At 40.6% G+C, this 19405-nt stretch overlaps 1 protein-coding gene across 1 annotated transcript in view; it reads right to left on the bottom strand.

Annotated features, from left to right (window-relative positions):
* Positions 1 to 1554: 1554 nt before the first annotated feature.
* Positions 1555 to 19405, bottom strand: part of LOC112221632 (plexin-B1) — a 69682-nt gene continuing 51831 nt past the window's right edge. The window contains exons 34-38 of the mRNA XM_024383811.2: positions 11971 to 12118; positions 11708 to 11772; positions 7224 to 7299; positions 6995 to 7069; positions 1555 to 6884 (exon numbers count right to left, since the gene is read on the bottom strand). Of these exons, the coding sequence (XP_024239579.1) occupies positions 6780 to 6884; positions 6995 to 7069; positions 7224 to 7299; positions 11708 to 11772; positions 11971 to 12118 (469 nt within the window). The 3' untranslated portion in view covers positions 1555 to 6779. The remainder of the gene's footprint in view (positions 6885 to 6994; positions 7070 to 7223; positions 7300 to 11707; positions 11773 to 11970; positions 12119 to 19405) is intronic.

The following is a 19405-nucleotide window of genomic DNA, read 5'->3' as shown; positions in this document are numbered from 1 at the left end:
GGTTACTTCTCGTAGACACGAGCAGGGAGTACCACAGGCCAGGCCCCACTGACTTATTTCACCCACCAACCTTCCCCTCTAAACCCCAAGGTCTTCATTAGCACAACCTCACTGACTTGCATTCATTTGACGTGACACTGTTTCCACTTTTGAACACTCACAACCTCCTGGCCCTTGTTAGAGCGGAGTGTAAGCACATGGCACTGAGGACTTTCTGCCAAGGCTATCTGGTTTTCATGAGCTCCTCTTAAACCTCTTCATCACACCAGTCACCAGACAGGCATACTGTAAATATCTCACAGCAGAATGATTGGCTGGAAGTACAGCATAACAAATAGAGCAATCTGAAAATTATTGGAAAAACACCATTTACTGTAAACCATCTGCCTACATGAAGCAACACAATTCACATTTTGAGTCAATGGCATAAGTAGTGTGCTGCAGTACCCTGTGGTTCCCTTCATTAAAAAGTCACTTTCCCGGAATCAGATTATGCCAGCTCTTGGACTAATATGCATGTTCAATGGTAAATCTGTGTCAGACAAATTGGACCTTAATGATGTGAAGATGCTTTTAATGATACAGTTTACTCTTCATACGTCAGCACTTCTACACAGGGCCGGATCCAGGCATAAGCGACATAAGTGGTCTCTTCGGGCCCCCGACCAAATAATAATAATAGAAAAGGTGGGATCTTTTTGTGTCTTAAATGAATTATGCGAGAAATGGCGGTGGAAACTTGTTTATGTGCAAAAATGTATATAATAACCATCATATCGAAGTAAGCTTGGAGTCATGCGGTGATATGTTGCGTGGTCCTCCCACTACAACTCGGGAAAGCATGCAGTTAATTTTGTTTGTCATTCTTACTCAGGATATCATAACATGGCATAAGTCAATACAAAATGTGTAGAATTGCAGGAATTTGGCTATCAAACAGCAAAAAAATTATTTCCAACCCATCACAAAATGTGTAGAATTGATAGAAAATTGTACAATTTTAAAGCAAGTTCTCTATGCGCCATGGCAAAAAAAATGTAAGTGCAGGAAGTGAACTTTAATTTCTCTCCTCCGTCAAGAAGGGCGCCTCTAAAATGTTTTGTTGCGAGGTGGGGGGCCCCCAAAAGTACACGCAGTCCTGTTTCACTGCATATACAAGTGGGTAACCTGTATGTTTGTAAGCTGTGAAATGGAAATATATTTTCTGCATATCCTGAGACACCCTCGGAGAGTGGGGTCACGGCCAGGGATCAGCTATTATTGACGGCAACCCTGGAGCAATTAGGGTTAAGTGTCTTGCTCAACTGCAGATCGACAGATTTTTCACCTTGACGGCTTGGGGATTTTAACAAGCAAACTTTCGGTTACTGGCCCAACGCTCTAACCACTAGGCACATATAGGGCCACTAGCTCCATATAGGGTAGGCTTAACTCCAGCTTGAAGGGTCTTGCTGTAGTGCAGTTGATGGCCGGCATAACAGAGGTACTCTCAAAGCCCTAAACTGGCAGCAAATTTCTATAATGATCACTTTAAATACAAAACCACAAATTACATTGACATTTTGACTATTTTATTGCATGACATTAAGTTACATTTCACCTATCAAACAGTTAGAGAAAGCTAATGGTAGGCTTACTTACAAATCGTTAAAGTATTTACAAGGAAATCCAAATAATGTTTGAATTTAGCAAGGAAAACAAACAAGGATTGCTTTTGCTATGTCCATGGCAAGAGATGACAAAAATGTACTTTCAAAATCGCCAACATAACTTGCTCTACATTTACTAACAAACAGATATTCCCTTATTATAGCTTGACATCTAAAAATGTATGTAAAAACTGACATGTCAAAAAGCAGTAGTCCCAGAATGTAATGCGAGTCGTAATTTTGATACTTAGATTTTTTTGTAAAGTATACCCTTACCCAACCCACAAACACACAGTAATGAAAATCAAAAAGGGTCAAAAGTCAAAACATGACCAGTATAGGCCTACATAAAGCTTCTACTGCATTTATTAAAAAATATTTTTTAAAAGAACAGTGTAATTCATTCATTGTGGACCATGTCATCAGTACCAAAGAAGAATATGACAGGCATTTGCATGAAATCGGATCGCACTTTCAAACAATGGATTTCATTGTAATTCCATTGATTATTTGGTCTTCGTAAATAGATAACGAACCAGCAGCCAACCAGACAGGAAAATAAATAAATAAATACAATTTTAAAACCTAAAAATATTTTAACCCTCAAGCTACCAAAAATATTCTCATACATCGATTACCATCTGGGTTCATTGTTACCCCAAGAATAAACTATATTTGAAAAAGCAACAGTCATAGCAAAATAGCAACATATTTATTTTTAAAACATTAGACATGTAATTAATGTAATCTGAAAAAAAAGAGACCAAAACACTTATTTTAGCTAAATGAGTTAATTTGCATATTCTGTAAAAACTCAACTATGTTTCCTTCATTCAATTTGCAGCCTTTTCTCCCAAATTCTATCCACATTACTACAGAAAAAGCTTATTTACCATTATTTTATTATAGTATCATTTCGTTTTCAGAACGTTGAAAATATAAATGGTCATATTTTGTGGTAAAAAGTACTGCCGTTTAAAGGGACAGTACACCATTTGAAATATTCTACATTTGAAATATTCTACATTTTATTGAAAAGTAAATGATTAAATTCACTTCAAAAAGTGATCCTGAAAGAAATGTACCAAATGTATGGCTTAGTTTACTTTATTTACTAAGCCCACAGACAGCATTACCATCACTGTTAGTAAAACAATGGGAGTGTTAGAGGCTATGGCAGGATGCTTCAAAAGCATGCCCGAAGTCACCTCAAAACAAATGGTATAGCATCCAAAATATCACAAGTTGCTTGCACCTATAGAATATAGGAATTTATGTAACATTTACCGTAGAGAATACACAGCACTATGTGTTCATTTTAGAGGGTAGTGGGTTTCCGTATTACAGTTTTACCAAGTATTAATATGACTGACAGACTGTTCTGAGCTGTTTTGACTGCAAATTGGCATATATCGAAGGTAAATTTAGATTTTGTACACGGTCGTACCTAGTTATAGCCATCCAGGACCTCTATACCAGGCGGTGTCAGAGGAAGGCCCAAACAATTGTCAAAGACTCCAGCAACCCAAGTCACAGACGGTTCTCTTTGCTACAGCATGGCAAGCAGTAACAATGCACCAAGTCTGGAACCAAAAGTACCCTGAACATCTTATACCCCCAAGTCATAAGACTTTTAAACAAGACTGCTACATACCTAATTAAAAATGGCTACCTGGACTTCCCTTTGTTTTTACCAACTCTCTTGCACTGACTATGCACACACACTGACACTGCCCCCCCCTCCCCAGACGCCACACACACACACTGCAGCTACCACTACTCTTAATTTTTACTGAGTTATTCACTGTGTATTTATTCCTCATGTCTATTTAAAAAAAATCTTTAACTGCATTGTTGGAAAAGGACCCGTAAGTGAGCATTTCACTGTTAGTCTACGCCTGTTGCCTATAAAGCATGTGACAAATAAAATGTGATTGATTTGATTTATAACCATAGGCGAGTACATAAGCTGCTCCATCTCTGCAGGTGATCGGTCTATTTGGTCAATATCACTCATACAGGTCCCCCTCCACCCTCTGATGATACATATAACTTAATATTTTGTCTCTAGAGAAACCTGGATTCAAATAAATACTTTTTGGGATATTTGCCCTAGAATAACAACTTTTCAGAGAATACAGACCAATACAGATCTCTATGTAGCTGGAGTGTACCGGAGTTCTCTATTGCAGCTCTATCATATATTTATACCACTGGCAAACTTTGTACACCATTGTCAGATTTTTACATGCACAAAAATAACGTCATTTTGGTTTTGTAGTACAGTCATACGATACATGGTAAAGAAATGTACAATGTTAGGCAAGTAAGTTACATGGGGAGCTGTATCTCTGCAGAGGATCTGTATTGGATCAACATTACTGATACAGGTCCCCCTCCACCCTATGGATAACTTGTATTTGTCTCTAGAGAAACCTAGATTCAAATAAAAAGTAATTTTTAAAATCAAATTACTATAGACAAAATTAAGTGTTTTTGGCTAGGGTCAAAACTATCCCAAAAGGAATTGCATTTCTGAATAGTCCATGGGTTGTTCCACGAAATTAGTATCTTTTGACATTTTGCGGCAAATTTTTGCAGCAATATTGAATTTTAAAAGCCTGTTATGTTCAATGAAGTGCCCTTTTAATATAGAGCACATGCACCAATTCAATAAAGCATATTTTTTATATAAAGACTTGCTAATGTGCCAAAATTCAGCATTTTGACATGTCCCTCCGTGCATCATCTGTGACTTCCCAAAAAGTTCTCACATGATTGTGTAGCCCTGGTTATTTTGTTGCTTTGACAAAGTAATTTCTGAAAAGTATTTAATTGATTTATTTATTTAGTGATTCATTTTAAGGTAAAAAAAATAAAAAACAGTCCCTCATTTTAAAGGTGAACGCTGTTATATGAACTCAATGTTTGAAAAGAAACATTGAACATCTGATAATGAAATGAGTGTAAAAACAGGTGAGATGGTTCTACTCTTTTTGGCCATTTTCTGGTGGGAAACTGAATGGGTCGAGCATAACATGTCAACCCTGTTACCCATAGATAAACAGGCTAGAAATGTTTTAATATTAAAAAAATTTTTTGAAGCTTGCACTCAAATTGCCCCTCCCGGTTGCACAACAAGCTTCCATTCCCCCCATCACAAGGAGATTTATGGCTGATTTAAGGTTAAATTGTCAACCAGGTTACTTTATTTGTCACTTAATAGGCACTTACTATAGTAATTATTTTACCTATTGAGATGGGAAAACACGTTTTTTATTAAGTTGAACATGTGCTTTTTATGACAGAATGTTAAAATGAGGTGAAATCAACAACAAAAAATCCCACCAAATTACACATCCCAAAAGGCATCAAATTGGAGGTATGACCCCCATATTGATACAGAAACACTAAAAACATGGATTTAGATTTGTTAAGAACAAGTCATTACAAATTTGAAGATTTTAATAAACCACCTTTGGGCTATGATAAATATACCTATGGGGTCAAAATGACTCCAGTCAGTAGCTTGAGGGTTAAAATGTTGTATTACTGGAAATCAAACAATAGGGCTACCGTTTAATTTCAGTCATAAAAAAGGTCAGTCATTAGGCCTTGGGCTAAAGGATTCATTGTTTAGACTAAAAACATGTCATACTGCAAGTTTTATGAGATAAACAATATTATATTGCCAATCTCATACTCCTTTCGCTCAACCTTTACAACTATACTAATCTCGGATACCCAGAACTAAAATCTTACGTAATTGCGTCAGATACTCTTTCAAGTTCTGGGGGGGGGATATGTATGAGAAAAGATACTAGAATGAGGAGCGGAAGCCGAATGTTAGCTTCACCCCCCTTTCTCTGCAAGTTTCTTTTAAGTCAGAAGGACAAATGTCATCTCCCCCCTTCCGAAATTCAAAAGATACACACCCTGCTAAATCGTGATTTGTTCAAATAATCAAGTGTCGGAAACTGTTGCTTGTTAGTCGTCACATCCCACAGTGTTGACAGAAAATGTCATATTGGTCACACATAACCAGCCATTTTCTAAAACAAACTGTTTGATCGCATTCAGTTCTGGAAATTGTTGTGTTTGATTACTAGCTCCTGCTCACAAAATACACCTTTTTGAGAACACCTTCTAGTCTGCCATTGACAGATAATGTGTAGTGAAGCCTGGCACCCTGCTAAGAGAAGGAAACATTCTGCAGATTGAACATTAACTAGCTGAGATTTCTCTGGAGGTTTAAGCTAGAGATGTCTATCATTATCTCAGCATTAGAACGGAAAATATCAGCATGGCTACTGCAATTATAGGGAACCGTAGAATTACCATCAGAAATGCACTAAAATTATTTGTACATCATACCGATTTTGGAAAGGAATATTCAAATCATAGAGATGTCAAAGCTGGGTGACAATAAAAGCCAGCACATGGAGTACCTAACATTTTCACAATGTATTGAAAGCAGTCTGTTCTTTAGTGTCCAACTACATGAAGCAGAACAACTTTGTGGATCGACAAAAACATTGATGGGGAGTGAAAAGGATGAGTGAAGACAATACTACCTCACACGTTGTCTGCAAAGGATAGTTATACCAGAAAAGTAAGACTTTGAAAATGTGATTCAGGGAAACAGAAGGCATTAGCAAGTGAATGACAATAGCATAATTGAATAAGTGCTATTCAATTCATTTTAGTCCTGTAAGCTTTATCCATCCATTTCATCCCAGTAAGACGTTGTTTGTGTTGCAGAAACTCTGCAGCAGTCCAGAGAGTTCAACAGGGCTTTGCTAATTTACTCAGGATAATGTCTATGTATGTACACACTGAGTAGCAGCGGGTAAATGTAGTCAGGTTGCTATGGAAATCTCCTGTGCAGCTTGTCAGGAGAATCTATGCACAGTAACTCTACACAGATATGGCAAAAAGAGAAGGGCACCACTTTGAGTGTCCCTCAACCTTCTTTACTTCCTTCAGTCTGCCAAAAAGAGAGGGAAATCACACCCTGTATGCACAAGGTCTTTTTCCTTTTCACACATTATTTTCCTTTCGGACTACTCCTCACAGCGGGTGTCTTTTCCTCAGGGATTCGGCCTGTCCCCTCTCAGGGCCACTCTGTTATCATAGGTCAGTGACTTTATTTTCCACGGCAGCCGCAATCTGCTGGAGCCTGTAGCCCAGCTGCATCTTCTGAGCTGTAGGGTCCTCCTCTAGAGCAGTGATGATCTGGGAGGAGACAATACCAATAACAGGTTAAGTTCATCAACTAGCTTAACATCAAATAGAAATTACAAGTATGGGCCTCAAAAACCAATGGATAAAAATGTTGGACTCACCTGATCATAGTACTTGTTGATGTACTTGTACAGCTCATGCAGGGCTACAAGGTAGTTCACCTCACCAGCATAATTCTGTAAAGAAAGGTGGAAATACTCAAACTTTGGTTCATAACTTCTAAGTGCTCTATGCAAAAACAACCAAAGATTAAAACGGAAAAGGCCTACAGCAGAAAATCTATGTCAAAACATGCACCAGTGTTTAAATGGTTTTTTAAATGTAACATACTCGAGACAGTTCTGCAAGAGCAGAATTCATTTCCTGGTCACTGGCAGAAATAGTCTGCCTGATGTCAGCATAGTATCTGAAAAGAGAGAAAGAAATAGAGATGGAATGGAAATCTGAGATTAGTGCACCCTTCATAAAATCCATATGCTATACACTCATACACCACTCATTCATAAAGAGAAGCTGGTTCAGAAGGGAAACCCAGGTGTATGCATCAGCTAAGATTGGCAAGTTGATGTTTATTGGGATTAATCTTGTCCTGGAGGCAGATCTGAGCGATTTCCGCTAGATGGCGCCAGCTATATTGTATAAATTAATGAAAACAAAAATGTGCTTAATTTAAGTTTAGGCATTAGGGTTAGCAGTGGGGTTAGGTTTAAAATCTGATTGTATGACTTTGTGGCTGTGTCAGCTAATGACCACTGCAGAGTTGCCTCCAGAAAAAGATTCATGATGAAAAATGCTAACCTGTCTGAGATTGGTGCAGATCAGATGCTAACACTTCATACTTAATATGACATTCTATTTAAACTGACCAGGTTCTGCTCACACATCCTCTGCCACTTTCTGCTACTGCTAGTATGAGTTTGCTTGTTCTTGCTACCCACCACCACCCCAGCCTCCACCTGTTTGGTTCAATTTTCCTTCCTGCAGGGGGAGATGTATAGAATACTGTGCTCACTGCCTGTAGTTATTTTATTATACAGTCAGGTCCATAAATATTTTGACATTGACAAGTTATAATTTTGGCTCTGTACGCCACCACAACGGACTTGAAGGGAAACAATGAGCTGAAAGTGCAGACTTTCAGCTTTAATATGAGGGTATTTTTATTTCCATTTCAGTTGAACAGTGTAGGAATTACAGCACTTTTTTATGTGGTCCCCCCAATTTTAGGGGCTCAAAACTAATTGTACAAACTAACAATCACAAATTAAATTGTGAGTTTTAATCTTTCAGTCAATGACTGCTTGAAGTTTGGAACCCATAGACATCACCAGATGCTGGGTTTCTTTCCTGGTGATGCTCTGCCAGGCCTTTACTGCAGCGGTCTTCAGTTCCTGCTTGTTCTTGGGGCGTTTTGCCTTCAGCAAGTGAAATGCATGTTCAATTGGATTCTGGTCACGTGATGGACTTGGCCATTGCAGAACATTCCACTTCTTGGTCTATATAAAAGTATTGGGTTGCTTTCGCAGTATGGTTCGGATCATTGTCCATCTGCACTGTGATGCGCCGTCCAATGAGTTTTGAAGCATTTGGCTGAATCTGAGCAGATAATATAGCCCCAAACACTTCATTAATCCTGCTGCTTTTGTCAGCAGTCACATCATCAATAAATATAAGGGAAGCAGTTCCATTGGCAGCCATGCATGCCTAACGCCATAACACTACCCCCACCATGATTCACAGAGGAGGTGGTACGTTTCGGATCATGAGCATTTCCTTCGCTTCTCCATGCTCTTCTCATCATTCTGGTACAAGTTGATCTTTGTCTCATCTGTCCATAGGATGTTCCAGAACTGTACAGGCTTTTTTAGATGTTGTTTGGCAAACTCTAATCTGGTCTTCCTGTTTGAGGCTTACCAATGGTTTACATCTTGTGGTAAACCGTCTGTATTTACTCTGGTGAAGGCTTCTCTTGAATGTTGACTTTGACACAGATACGCTTACCTCCTGGAGGGTGTTCTTGATCTGGCCAACTGTTGTGAAGAAAAACCTATTCACCAGGGAACGAATTCTTCTGTCATCCACCACAGTTGTTTTCCGTGGACTTCTGGGCCTTTTGGTGTTTGAGCCCACCAGTGTGTTCATTCTTTTTAAGAATGTACCAAATAGTTGATTTGGCCACACCTAATGTTTTTGCTCTCTGATGGGTTTGTTTGGATTTTTCAGCTTAATGATGGCTTGCTTCACTGGCAGTGACAGCTCTATGGACTTCATATTGAGGGTTAACAGCAACAGATTCCAAATGCCACACTTGAAATCAACTCTAGACCTTTTATCCGCTTACTTGTAAATTAACTAATGAGGGAATAACACACACGGCCATGGAATAGCCGATCAGCCAATTGTCCAATTACTTTTGGTCCCTTAAAAACGGGGGGACCATATATAAAAAGTTTTGTAATTCCTATACCGGTCACCCAATTTGGAGGTAAATACCCTCAAATTAAAGCTCAAAGTCTGCACTTTCAGCTCATATTCATTATTTAATTTCAACTCCAATATGCTGTGACAGCTAAAATAATAATAACTTGGTCAATGTCCAAATATTTATGGACCTGACTGTATATTGAAGCTTTGCTCTGGCATTGAGCTACCCTGAAGGGGCAGAGCCAATCCCCAATACCTAATGTATTGTTAATCTCTTCTAATAAATGAATACATGGCATTTCCTTTCTGAAATCCATTGCATACTAATGACTACAGTCGTGGCCAAAAGTTTGAGAATGACACAAATATACATTTTCACAAAGTCTGCTGCCTCAGTTTGTATGATGGCAATTTGTATATATTCCAGAATGTTATGAAGAGTTATCAGATGAATTGCAATTAATTGCAAAGTCCCTCTTTGCCCTGCAAATGAACTGAATCCCCCAAAAACATTTCCACTGCATTTCAGCCCTGCCACAAAAGGACCAGCGGATATCATGTCAGTGATTCTCTCGTTAACAGAGGTGTGAGTGTTGACGAGGACAAGGCTGGGGACATCACTCTGTCATGCTGTTTGAGTTCAAATAACAGACTGGAAGCTTCAAAAGGAGGGTAGTGCTTGGAATCATTGTTCTTCCTCTGTCAACCATAGTTACCTGCAAGGGAACATGTGCCGTCATCATTGCTTTGCATAAAAAGGGCTTCACAGGCAAGGATATTGCTGCCAGTAAGATTGCACCTAAATCTACCATTTATCATTCAGCTGCAGGATCAGGGCACCACCAGTACAGAGCTTTCTCAGGAATGGCAGCAGGCAGGTGTGAGTGCATCTGCACACACAGTGAGGCAAAGACTTTTGGAGGATGGCCTGGTGTCAAGAAGGGCAGCAAAGAAGCCACTTCACTCCAGGAAAAACATCAGGGACAGACTGATATTCTGCAAAAGGTACAGAGATTGGACTGCTGAGGACTGGGGTAAAGTCATTTTCTCTGATGAATCCCCTTTCCGATTGTTTGGGGCATCCGGAAAAAAGCTTGTCCGGAGAAGACAAGGTGAGCGCTACCATCAGTCCTGTGTCATGCCAACAGTAAAGCATCCTGAGATCATTCATGTGTGGGGTTGCTTCTCAGCCAAGGGAGTGGGCTCACTCACAAGTTTGCACAGCCATGAATAAAGAATGGTACCAACATATCCTCTGAGAGCAACTTCTCCCAACCATCCAGGAACAGTTTGGTGACGAACAATGCCTTTTCCAGCATGATGGAGCACCTTGTCATAAGGCAAAAGTGTTAACTTAGTGGCTCGGGGAACAAAACATCAATATTTTGGGTCCATGGCCAGGAAACTCCCCAGACCTTAATCCCATTGAGAACTTGTGGTCAATCCTCAAGAGGCGGGTGGACAAACAAAAACCCACAAATTCTGACAAACTCCAAGCATTGTTTATGCAAGAATGGGCTGCCATCAGTCAGGATGTGGCCCAGAAATTAATTGACAGCATGCCAGGGCAGATTGCAGAGGTCTTGAAAAAGAAGGGTGAACACTGCAAATATTGACTCTTTGCATCAACTTCATGTAATTGTCAATAAAAGCTTTTGACACTTATTACATGCTTGTAATTATACTTCAGTATTCCATAGTAACATCTGACAAAAATATCAAACTTTGTGGAAATTAATATTTGTGTCATTCTCAAAACTTTTGGCCAAGACTGTACAGTAGAATTCGTATGACTGAGTTTCCTCAAGCGTAGTGTTACTGTTTTCTTCCGTCGAAGGAGAGTCGGACCAAAATGCAGCGTGGTATTCTCGATACATATTTAATGAAGACGAAAAAACATACAATACAAAAACAACAAACGTAACGCGAAAACCTAAACAGTCTATCTTGTGCAAACACACACAGAGACATGAACAATCACCCACAAAACACTCAAAGAATATGGCTGCCTAAATATGGTTCCCAATCAGAGACAACGAGAATCACCTGCTTCTGATTGAGAACCGCCTCAGGCAACCATAGACTTTGCTAGAACACCCCACTAAGCCACAATCCCAAAACTTACGAAAAACCCCAATACATAAACACACCACAAAATAAACCCATGTCACACCCTGGCCTGACCAAATAAATAAAGAAAACACAAAATACTAAGACCAGGGCGTGACACATAGTGTATAGCTACAGCAATGGTGTGTGCAGCGTGCTGCCAGACAGACTCTCCATAGAAGAAGCCTTGCAGGCTCAGTGTGGCTGCAGCAATGCACTGATACAGTGGCGATGCCCTCTCTGCTCTGCCAATCAGGAAGGCAAGAGCCTGGTGTTCTCACCTCTCTACCATCTGCTTGTACCGTGGGATATCTCTGGCATACAGCAACTTGTTGATAGGAGAGTCCTAGAGGGAGGAAAACATTTACATGTTATATTCGAAACACAGTATGGTTACATGAATGTTGAGAACCTGCATGCTCTCATTATCTAGTATTCTTTCTTTCAAAACCCTTGGCATCTCTATTCTCCCTTAATTTCTGCTAGATCTGCCGTTCCCCCTTAGCATCCTCGGTAAGGTTTCCTCTCCCTGTGTGTGGCTCACCCTGCCCAGCTTGTGCTCTGCGATGGTACATGAGTCCATGAAGGTCTGGGCTATGACAGACAGCACAGCATCCACATGGTCTGATGCCTGAACATCAAATATGAACTGGGGGTTCTTCAAGATGTTGATCCAGAACCTCAGGGGTAAACTGGTGGGAAAACAAAACAACAAACAAGTCGCACCATATAAAATGCAGAAATAACTTAAGTCTATTCAATGACCAAGCCCTGGGCCCAGATTCCCAAAACACTACACAAAAAATGTAAAACATTTAAAAAATATATAATAAAAAGGCTTACATTGGATTTATTTTTTAATGTCTTTCATTTTTCGTTGTTGAACATTTTTACCCCTTTTTCTCCCCAATTTCGTGATATCCAAATTGGTAGTTACAGTCTTGTCCCATCGCTGCAACTCCAGTACGAATTTGGGAGAGGCGAAGATCGAGAGCCATGCGTCCTCCGAAACATGACCCTGCAAAGCTGCACTGCTTCTTGACACTGCTAGCTTAACCCGGAGGCCAATCGCACCAATGGGCCGGAGGAAACAAAGTACAACTGGCAACCGAAGTCAGCATGCATGCACCCGGGCCGCCAATAGGAGAGTCGCTAGAGCGCGATGGGAAAAGGACATCCCGGCTGTCCAAACTCTCCCCTAACCCGGATGATCCTGGGCCAATTGGGTCTGTAGTGACGTCTCTAGCACTGCAATGCCATGCCTCAGACCGCTGCGCCAAATCTGGAGGCCCCAATATTATTTCAATATCAAATCATTTCTGGGTAACTATTAAGTACCTTACTGTGATTTTTCAAGCAAGAACTTTGCTAGTACTGTCTGGGAATGGTCTGAGTGGAGAGGGGGAAAAATGAAAACTAGCTGTTATTGGCAGAGAGGTTTGAAACGCTTTCATATTAGTTTATTAGCTAATTTACCGTAGACTAAAAGAGCATTATCATAATTTGCACAATTTTACAGTATTATTCCAACCTTAGTGTTGACTGCACTGGGCCTTTGAGAAAAAATAAGTTCACAAGATAGTTCGTACGTACATTCCTCAACAATTGACCCTTCGCTAAGCTCCGCCCTCCTTGGTTACTGTTTCAACCTCAGACAACATTTTCCCGGGAAGCCCAATTCCCCATTCAACCACTGGCGAAATCTGCATACAAATTATCTCAAACTGCATTTCTAATACACAATTAAATTAAAACGCAGACTATCCCGTGCTAATCAGGGAACTGTTTAGTATGTTGTGGTAGACTCATGACAATTGCTTCACAGGGTCTGGCAAAAATATGTTTGTAGTGTAGTTAGCCGTCTCTGTCTCTGAATTCTGTCTCTGAATTCACTGTCAGCATGCAGTCAACGCTATAACCACGTTTGGAGTGAACTACAGTGGTTGCTCAATTAAAGGTTTTGAGCTTATGCCGTGATCATTTATGGTAGATGGTGGTAAATTGCGTCATTCTGTCATTGCGTCAAACTATCACAAGGGGGAGTAAGAACGCTGATCTATCAGTAGTCTGAACTGTGGAACAAATTGACTATATTTTGGTAAATTAATGGAGGTGTGAATGTTTCAGTCCAAGAGTCTCTCTTTAAGGCACTAGAGTCCTGCATCAGGTAAAAAACTATAACTTGGGTAAATACAATGGTGCAATACACTCGACATGTGGACTGAATATTTTTCGAAAAATAGGTCGTGTGTGCTTTTGGTTTCTCTCCCTCTAAAAAGAGACAGATAAAAATTCTAGACTTGATAGCCCCTCTATATAAAGTGAGTTTCTGAAACAGAGTCCTTCTTTGCTGATGTGAAGAATACCACTGAATGAAAGAGTCTAGCGAGGATAGGGAGGGGAAAAACGTGGTCGATATTTTCAAGACCTGAGTTACTTTTATCTATGAAATGTACTAGTTTATTTAGGCAATTTAATTAATTTAGGCTTAGCCTATTTAGTAGGTAGCCCATTTAACACTATTTGTCAGCAAAGCTGAGTGATCAAAATAAATAAGTACCAACATTCTTTCTGATAGTCTTTAAAAAATAAATGTTTTGACAAAGTTAACCTGCTCATGTTGTGTGGGTTCAATTATATGTGTCGTTATGGTTACAATGAATGTAAACAAAATGAATAATCAGATGCATGTTGCAAGCTTGTCTTTTCCATGTTTAAAATATATATATATTATTTGATCTTTTTAGACAATACATAACATACACACACACACACAAACGACAACTACATCATACCTGTCCAGACCCACCTGCTAACACCCCCATCTCCAGCGCCCACCGCACTCTCCGCCACATGGCCTCAAATTGCACCATTTTGTTTCTCTCCGTCGCCCACTCGCACTTTGAACATTTGGATAATAAAGCATTTAAAAAGTCTTACATTGGTTGGTTGATTATCATTTAAGTATCCGTTTAAAAAAAGATTAACAAGAAAAGTATCGTCCAACCCATCTCACTGCACCCTTCTACAGTGTCTTCGGAAAGTATTCAGACCCTTTGCTATGAGACTCGAAATGGACCTCTGGTCCATCCTGTTTCCATTGATCATCCTTGAGATGTTTCTACAACTTGATTGGAGTCCATCTGTGGTAAACTCAAATGATTGGACATGATTTGGAAAGGTACATAAACTCAGCAAAAAAAGAAACGTCCTCTCACTGTCAACTGCGTATATTTTCAGGTAACTTAACATGTGTAAATATTTGTATGAACAAAACAAGATTCAACAACAGAATAAACTGAACAAGTTCCACAGACATGTGACTAACAGAAGTGGAATAATGTGTCCCTGAACAAAGGGGGAGTCAAAATCAAAAGAAACAGTATCTGGTGCGGCAGTGCAATATCTCCTTATGGACTGTACCAGATTTGCCAGTTCTTGCTGTGAGATGTTACCGCACTCTTCCACCAAGGCACCTGCAAGTTCCCGGACATTTCTGGGGGGAATGGCCCTAGCCCTCACCCTCCAATCCAATAGGTCCCAGACTTACTCAATGGGATTGAGATCCGGGCTCTTCGCTGGCCATGGCAGAACACTGACATTCCTGTCTTGCAGGAAATCACAGAACGAGGGTCATGTCAGAATGAGCCTGCAGAAAGGGTACCACATGAGGGAGGATGTCTTGCCTGTAACGCACAGCGTTGAGACTGCCTGCAATGACAACAAGCTCAGTCCGATGATGCTGTGACACACCGCCCCAGACCATGACGGACACGCCACATCAATCCCGCTCCAGAGTACAGGCCTCGGTGTAAAACTCTTTCCTTCGACGACAAACGCGAATCCGATCATCACCCCTGGTGAGACAAATCCACGACTCGTCAGTAAGGAGCACTTTTTGCCAATCCTATCTGGTCCAGCGACAGTGGGTTTGTGCCCATAGGCAACGTTGTTTCCAGTGATGTCTGGTAAGGACCTGCCTTACAATACAACAGGCCTACAAGCCCTCAGTCCAGCCTCTCTCAGCCTATTGCGGACAGTCTGAACATTGATGGAGGGATTGTGCATTCCTGGCAGTTGCTGCCATCCTGTACCTGTCCTGCAGGTGTGAGGTTCAGATGTACCGATCCTGTGCAGGTGTTGTTCCACGTGGTCTGCCACTGTGAGGATGATCAGCTGTCCATCCTGTCTCCCTGTAGCACTGTCTTAGGCGTCTCACAGTACGGACATTGCAATTTATTGCCCTGGCCACATCTGCAGTCCTCAAGCCTCCTTTCAGCATGCCTAAGGCACGTTCACACAGATGAGCAGGGACCCTGGGCATCTTTCGTTTGATGTTTTTCAGTCAGTAGAAAGGCCTCTTTAGTGTCCTAATTTTTCATAACTGTGACCTTAAGACATTAACAGCTTACAGACGGTAGGAAATTCACGACCGTTCCACAGGTGCCTGTTCATTGATTGGGAAACAATGTTTAACCACTTGAGTGTAGGGGGCAGTATTTTGATGTTTGGATGAAAAACGTACCCAAATGAAACTGCCTATTTCTCAGGCCCAGAATCAAGAATATGCATATAATTGTCAGATTAGGATAGAAAACACTCTAAAGTTTCCAAAACTGTCAAAATATTGTCTGTGACTATAACAGAACTGATATTGCAGGCGAAAACCTGAGGAAAATCCAACCAGGAAGTGCTGTTTTTCCTGACAGCTTCCATTGTTCCATTGCATGCCTTCCCTCCATTTAAAGGTATATCAAACAGATTCCTTTCACCATGGATTCCACATGGTGTGAACAGTCTTTAGACAGTTTCAGGCTTTTATTTAGAAAAATTAGTGAGAAAGATCACATCGTGTCATTGGATGGCTGGGTGCCAGCAGCGTTTTGCATGCGCCAACAGAGTGGAGCAGACATTTTCTCTCTCTCTCCTATTGAAGAAGAATACATAAGAATTATAATTATAAGAAGATTATATATTGTAAAAACAACCTGAGGATTGATTATAAAAAAACGTTTGACATGTTTCTATGAACTTTACGGCTACTATTTGGAATTTTTGTCTGCCCTGTCGTGACCGCTCGAGCCAGTGGATTTCTGAACATAACGCGCCAAACAAATGGAGGTATTTGGGATATAAAAATAATCTTTATGGAACAAAAGGAACATTTATTGTGTAACTGGGAGTCTCGTGAGTGCAAACATCCGAAGATCATGAAAGGTAAGCGATTCATTTTATTGCTTTTCTGACTTTCGTGACCAATCTACTTTGCTGGTAGCTGTTTATAATGTTGCGTCTGCTGAGATAGATGTCCTTACATAAACGCTTGGTATGCTTTCGCCGAAAAGCTTGTTTGAAGTCTGACATGCCAGGTGGATTAACCTCTTACGTCGACCCCCTACTTTTTCGAACATTCTGTTAAAAATCGCGCAACATTTCAGCGTCCTGCTACTCATGCCAGGAATATAGTATATGCATATGATTAGTATGTGTGGATAGAAAACACTGACGTTTCTAAAACTGGTTAAATCACGGCTGTGACTATAACAGAGCGTGTGTTTCATCGAAAAGCGCAAGAAAATCTGGTCACTGAAAACTGAAAAAAAGTATCAATGAACCACTTGCATGTATTGATGAATGGAAACTAAATTAAATGGGGCCGAGATTGCAATTCCTACAGCTTCCACACGATGTCGCCAGTCTCGTCATTTGCGGTGCCTTTGTTTCTTGGTCAAACGTACTAGAGAGATCACTTTCCATCCGGTCTCCGACAGGAAGTTTTGGAAGAGAGATTTTGGAAGATGATTTGAAATCGTGGAGCTATTGAATACACATCGCCCCGTGATCAATTTGATAGATTATTAACGTTTACTGATACCTAAAGTTGGATTACAAAAGTATTTCGAAGTGTTTTGTGAAAGTTTATCGTCAACTTTAATTAAAAAAAATGACGTAGTATATAAGGACCGATATAATCGAAAAAAAGACCCAATAGTGATGTTTATGGGACATATAGGAGTGCCAACAAAGAAGCTCGTCAAAGGTAATGAAAGTTTTATATTTTATTTCTGCTATTTGTGTAGCGCCGGCTACGTGAAATCTTTTGTTTACGTCGCATTCAGTTATTTCGGGGTGTTGCATGCTATCAGATAATAGCTTCTCATGCTTTCGCCGAAAAGCATTTTAATAATCTGACTTGTTGGCTAGATTCACAACGAGTGTAGCTTTAATTCACTACCCTGCATGTGTGTTTTAATGAACGTTTGAGTTTTAACGAGTGCTATTAGCATTTGGCGTAGCGCATTTGCATTTGCTGATGGCTAGATGAGACGATTGCATCTCGGGTCGACGCAAGAGGTTAACAACAAGCTAAGCTGTATTTTGCTATATTGCATTTGTGATTTCATGAAAATTAGTAATTAAATTTGAATTTGGTGCTCTGCAATTCAGCGGATGTTGACAAAAATGATCCCGCTAACGGGATGGGTGCGTCAAGAAGTTAAACCCTTTACAATGAAGATCTGTGAAGTTATTTGGATTTTTACGAATTATCTTTGAAAGACAGGGTCCTCAAAAAGAGACGTTTCCTTTTTTGCTGAGTTTACTTGTCTATATAAGGTCCCACAGTTGACAGTGCATGTCAGAGCAAAAAAAACAAGCCATGAGGTTGAAGGAATTGTCTGTAGAGCCCCGAGACATGATTGTGTTTGGTTGCAGATCTGGGTAAGGGTACCAAAAAATGTCTGCAGCATTGAGGTCCCCCAAGAACACAGTGGCCTCCATCATTCTTAAATGGAAGACGTTTGGAACCGCCAAGACTCCTAGAGCTGGTCGCCTGGACAAACTGAGCAATCAGGGTAGAAGGGCCCTGGTAAGGGAGGTGACCAAGAACCCAATCGTGACAGAGCCCTAGAGTTCCTCTGTGACGATGGGAGAACCTTCCAGAAGGGCAACAATCTCTGCAGCACTCCACCAATCATTCCTTCATGGTAGAATGGCCAGACGGAAGCCACTCCTCAGTAAATGTCACATGACAGCCCGCTTAGAGTTTGCCAAAAGGCACCTAAGAACTCTGACGTTGAGAAACAACATTCTCTGGTCTGATAAAACCAAGATTGAACTCTTTGGCCTGAATGCCAAGCAACAAGTCTGGAGGAAACCTGGCACCATCCTTACAGTGAAGCATGGTGGTGGCAACGTCATGCTGTGGGGGATGTTTTTCAGTGGCAGGGACTGGGAGACTGGTCCGGATCGAGGGAAAGATGAACGGAGCAAAGTACAGAGAGAATCTCAAAGAAAACGTGCTCTAGAACGGGCCGGATCTCAGACTGGGGCGAAGGTTCACCTGCCAACAGGACGACGACCCTACGCACACAACCAAGACAACGCAGGAGTGGCTTCGGGACAAGTCTCTGAATGTCCTTGAGTGGCCCAGCCAGAGCCCAGGCTTGAGCAGATCAATCATCTCCGGACCTTAAAATAGCTGTCCAGCAATGTTCCCCATCCAACCTGACAGAGTTTGAGAGGCTCTGCAGAGAGGAATTGAAGAAACTCCCCAAATACAGGTGTGCCAAGCGTCATACTCAAGAAGACTCGAGGCTGTAATCGCTGCCAAAGGTGCTTCAACGTACTGAGTAAAGGGTCTGAATACTTAAGTAATTGTGATTTAAAAAAAATCTGTTTAATACATTTGCACAAATTTCTAAAAACCTGCTTTTGCTTTGTCATTATGGGGTAGATGTGTAGATTGATGAGGGGGGGGGGGAGAAACTATTTAATCAATTGTAGAATACGGCTGTAATGTAACAAAATGTCAAAAAAGGAGTCTGAATACTTTACAAATGCACTGTGTGTGAAATAAGTTTGGACTTAGAATGGGCCATTATCATGCAGCTGTCGGAACAGGGGCGTATGAACTTAAATAACAAATGTTAGAAAAGTGAAGCAATGTGCTTAATATTAGGAAAGTTGAGAAATAAATA

The sequence above is a fragment of the Oncorhynchus tshawytscha genome, linkage group LG22 (genome assembly GCF_018296145.1).
Source record: "Oncorhynchus tshawytscha isolate Ot180627B linkage group LG22, Otsh_v2.0, whole genome shotgun sequence".
Classification (NCBI taxonomy): domain Eukaryota; kingdom Metazoa; phylum Chordata; class Actinopteri; order Salmoniformes; family Salmonidae; genus Oncorhynchus; species Oncorhynchus tshawytscha.
This window is presented reverse-complemented; position numbering and strand designations above follow the sequence as displayed.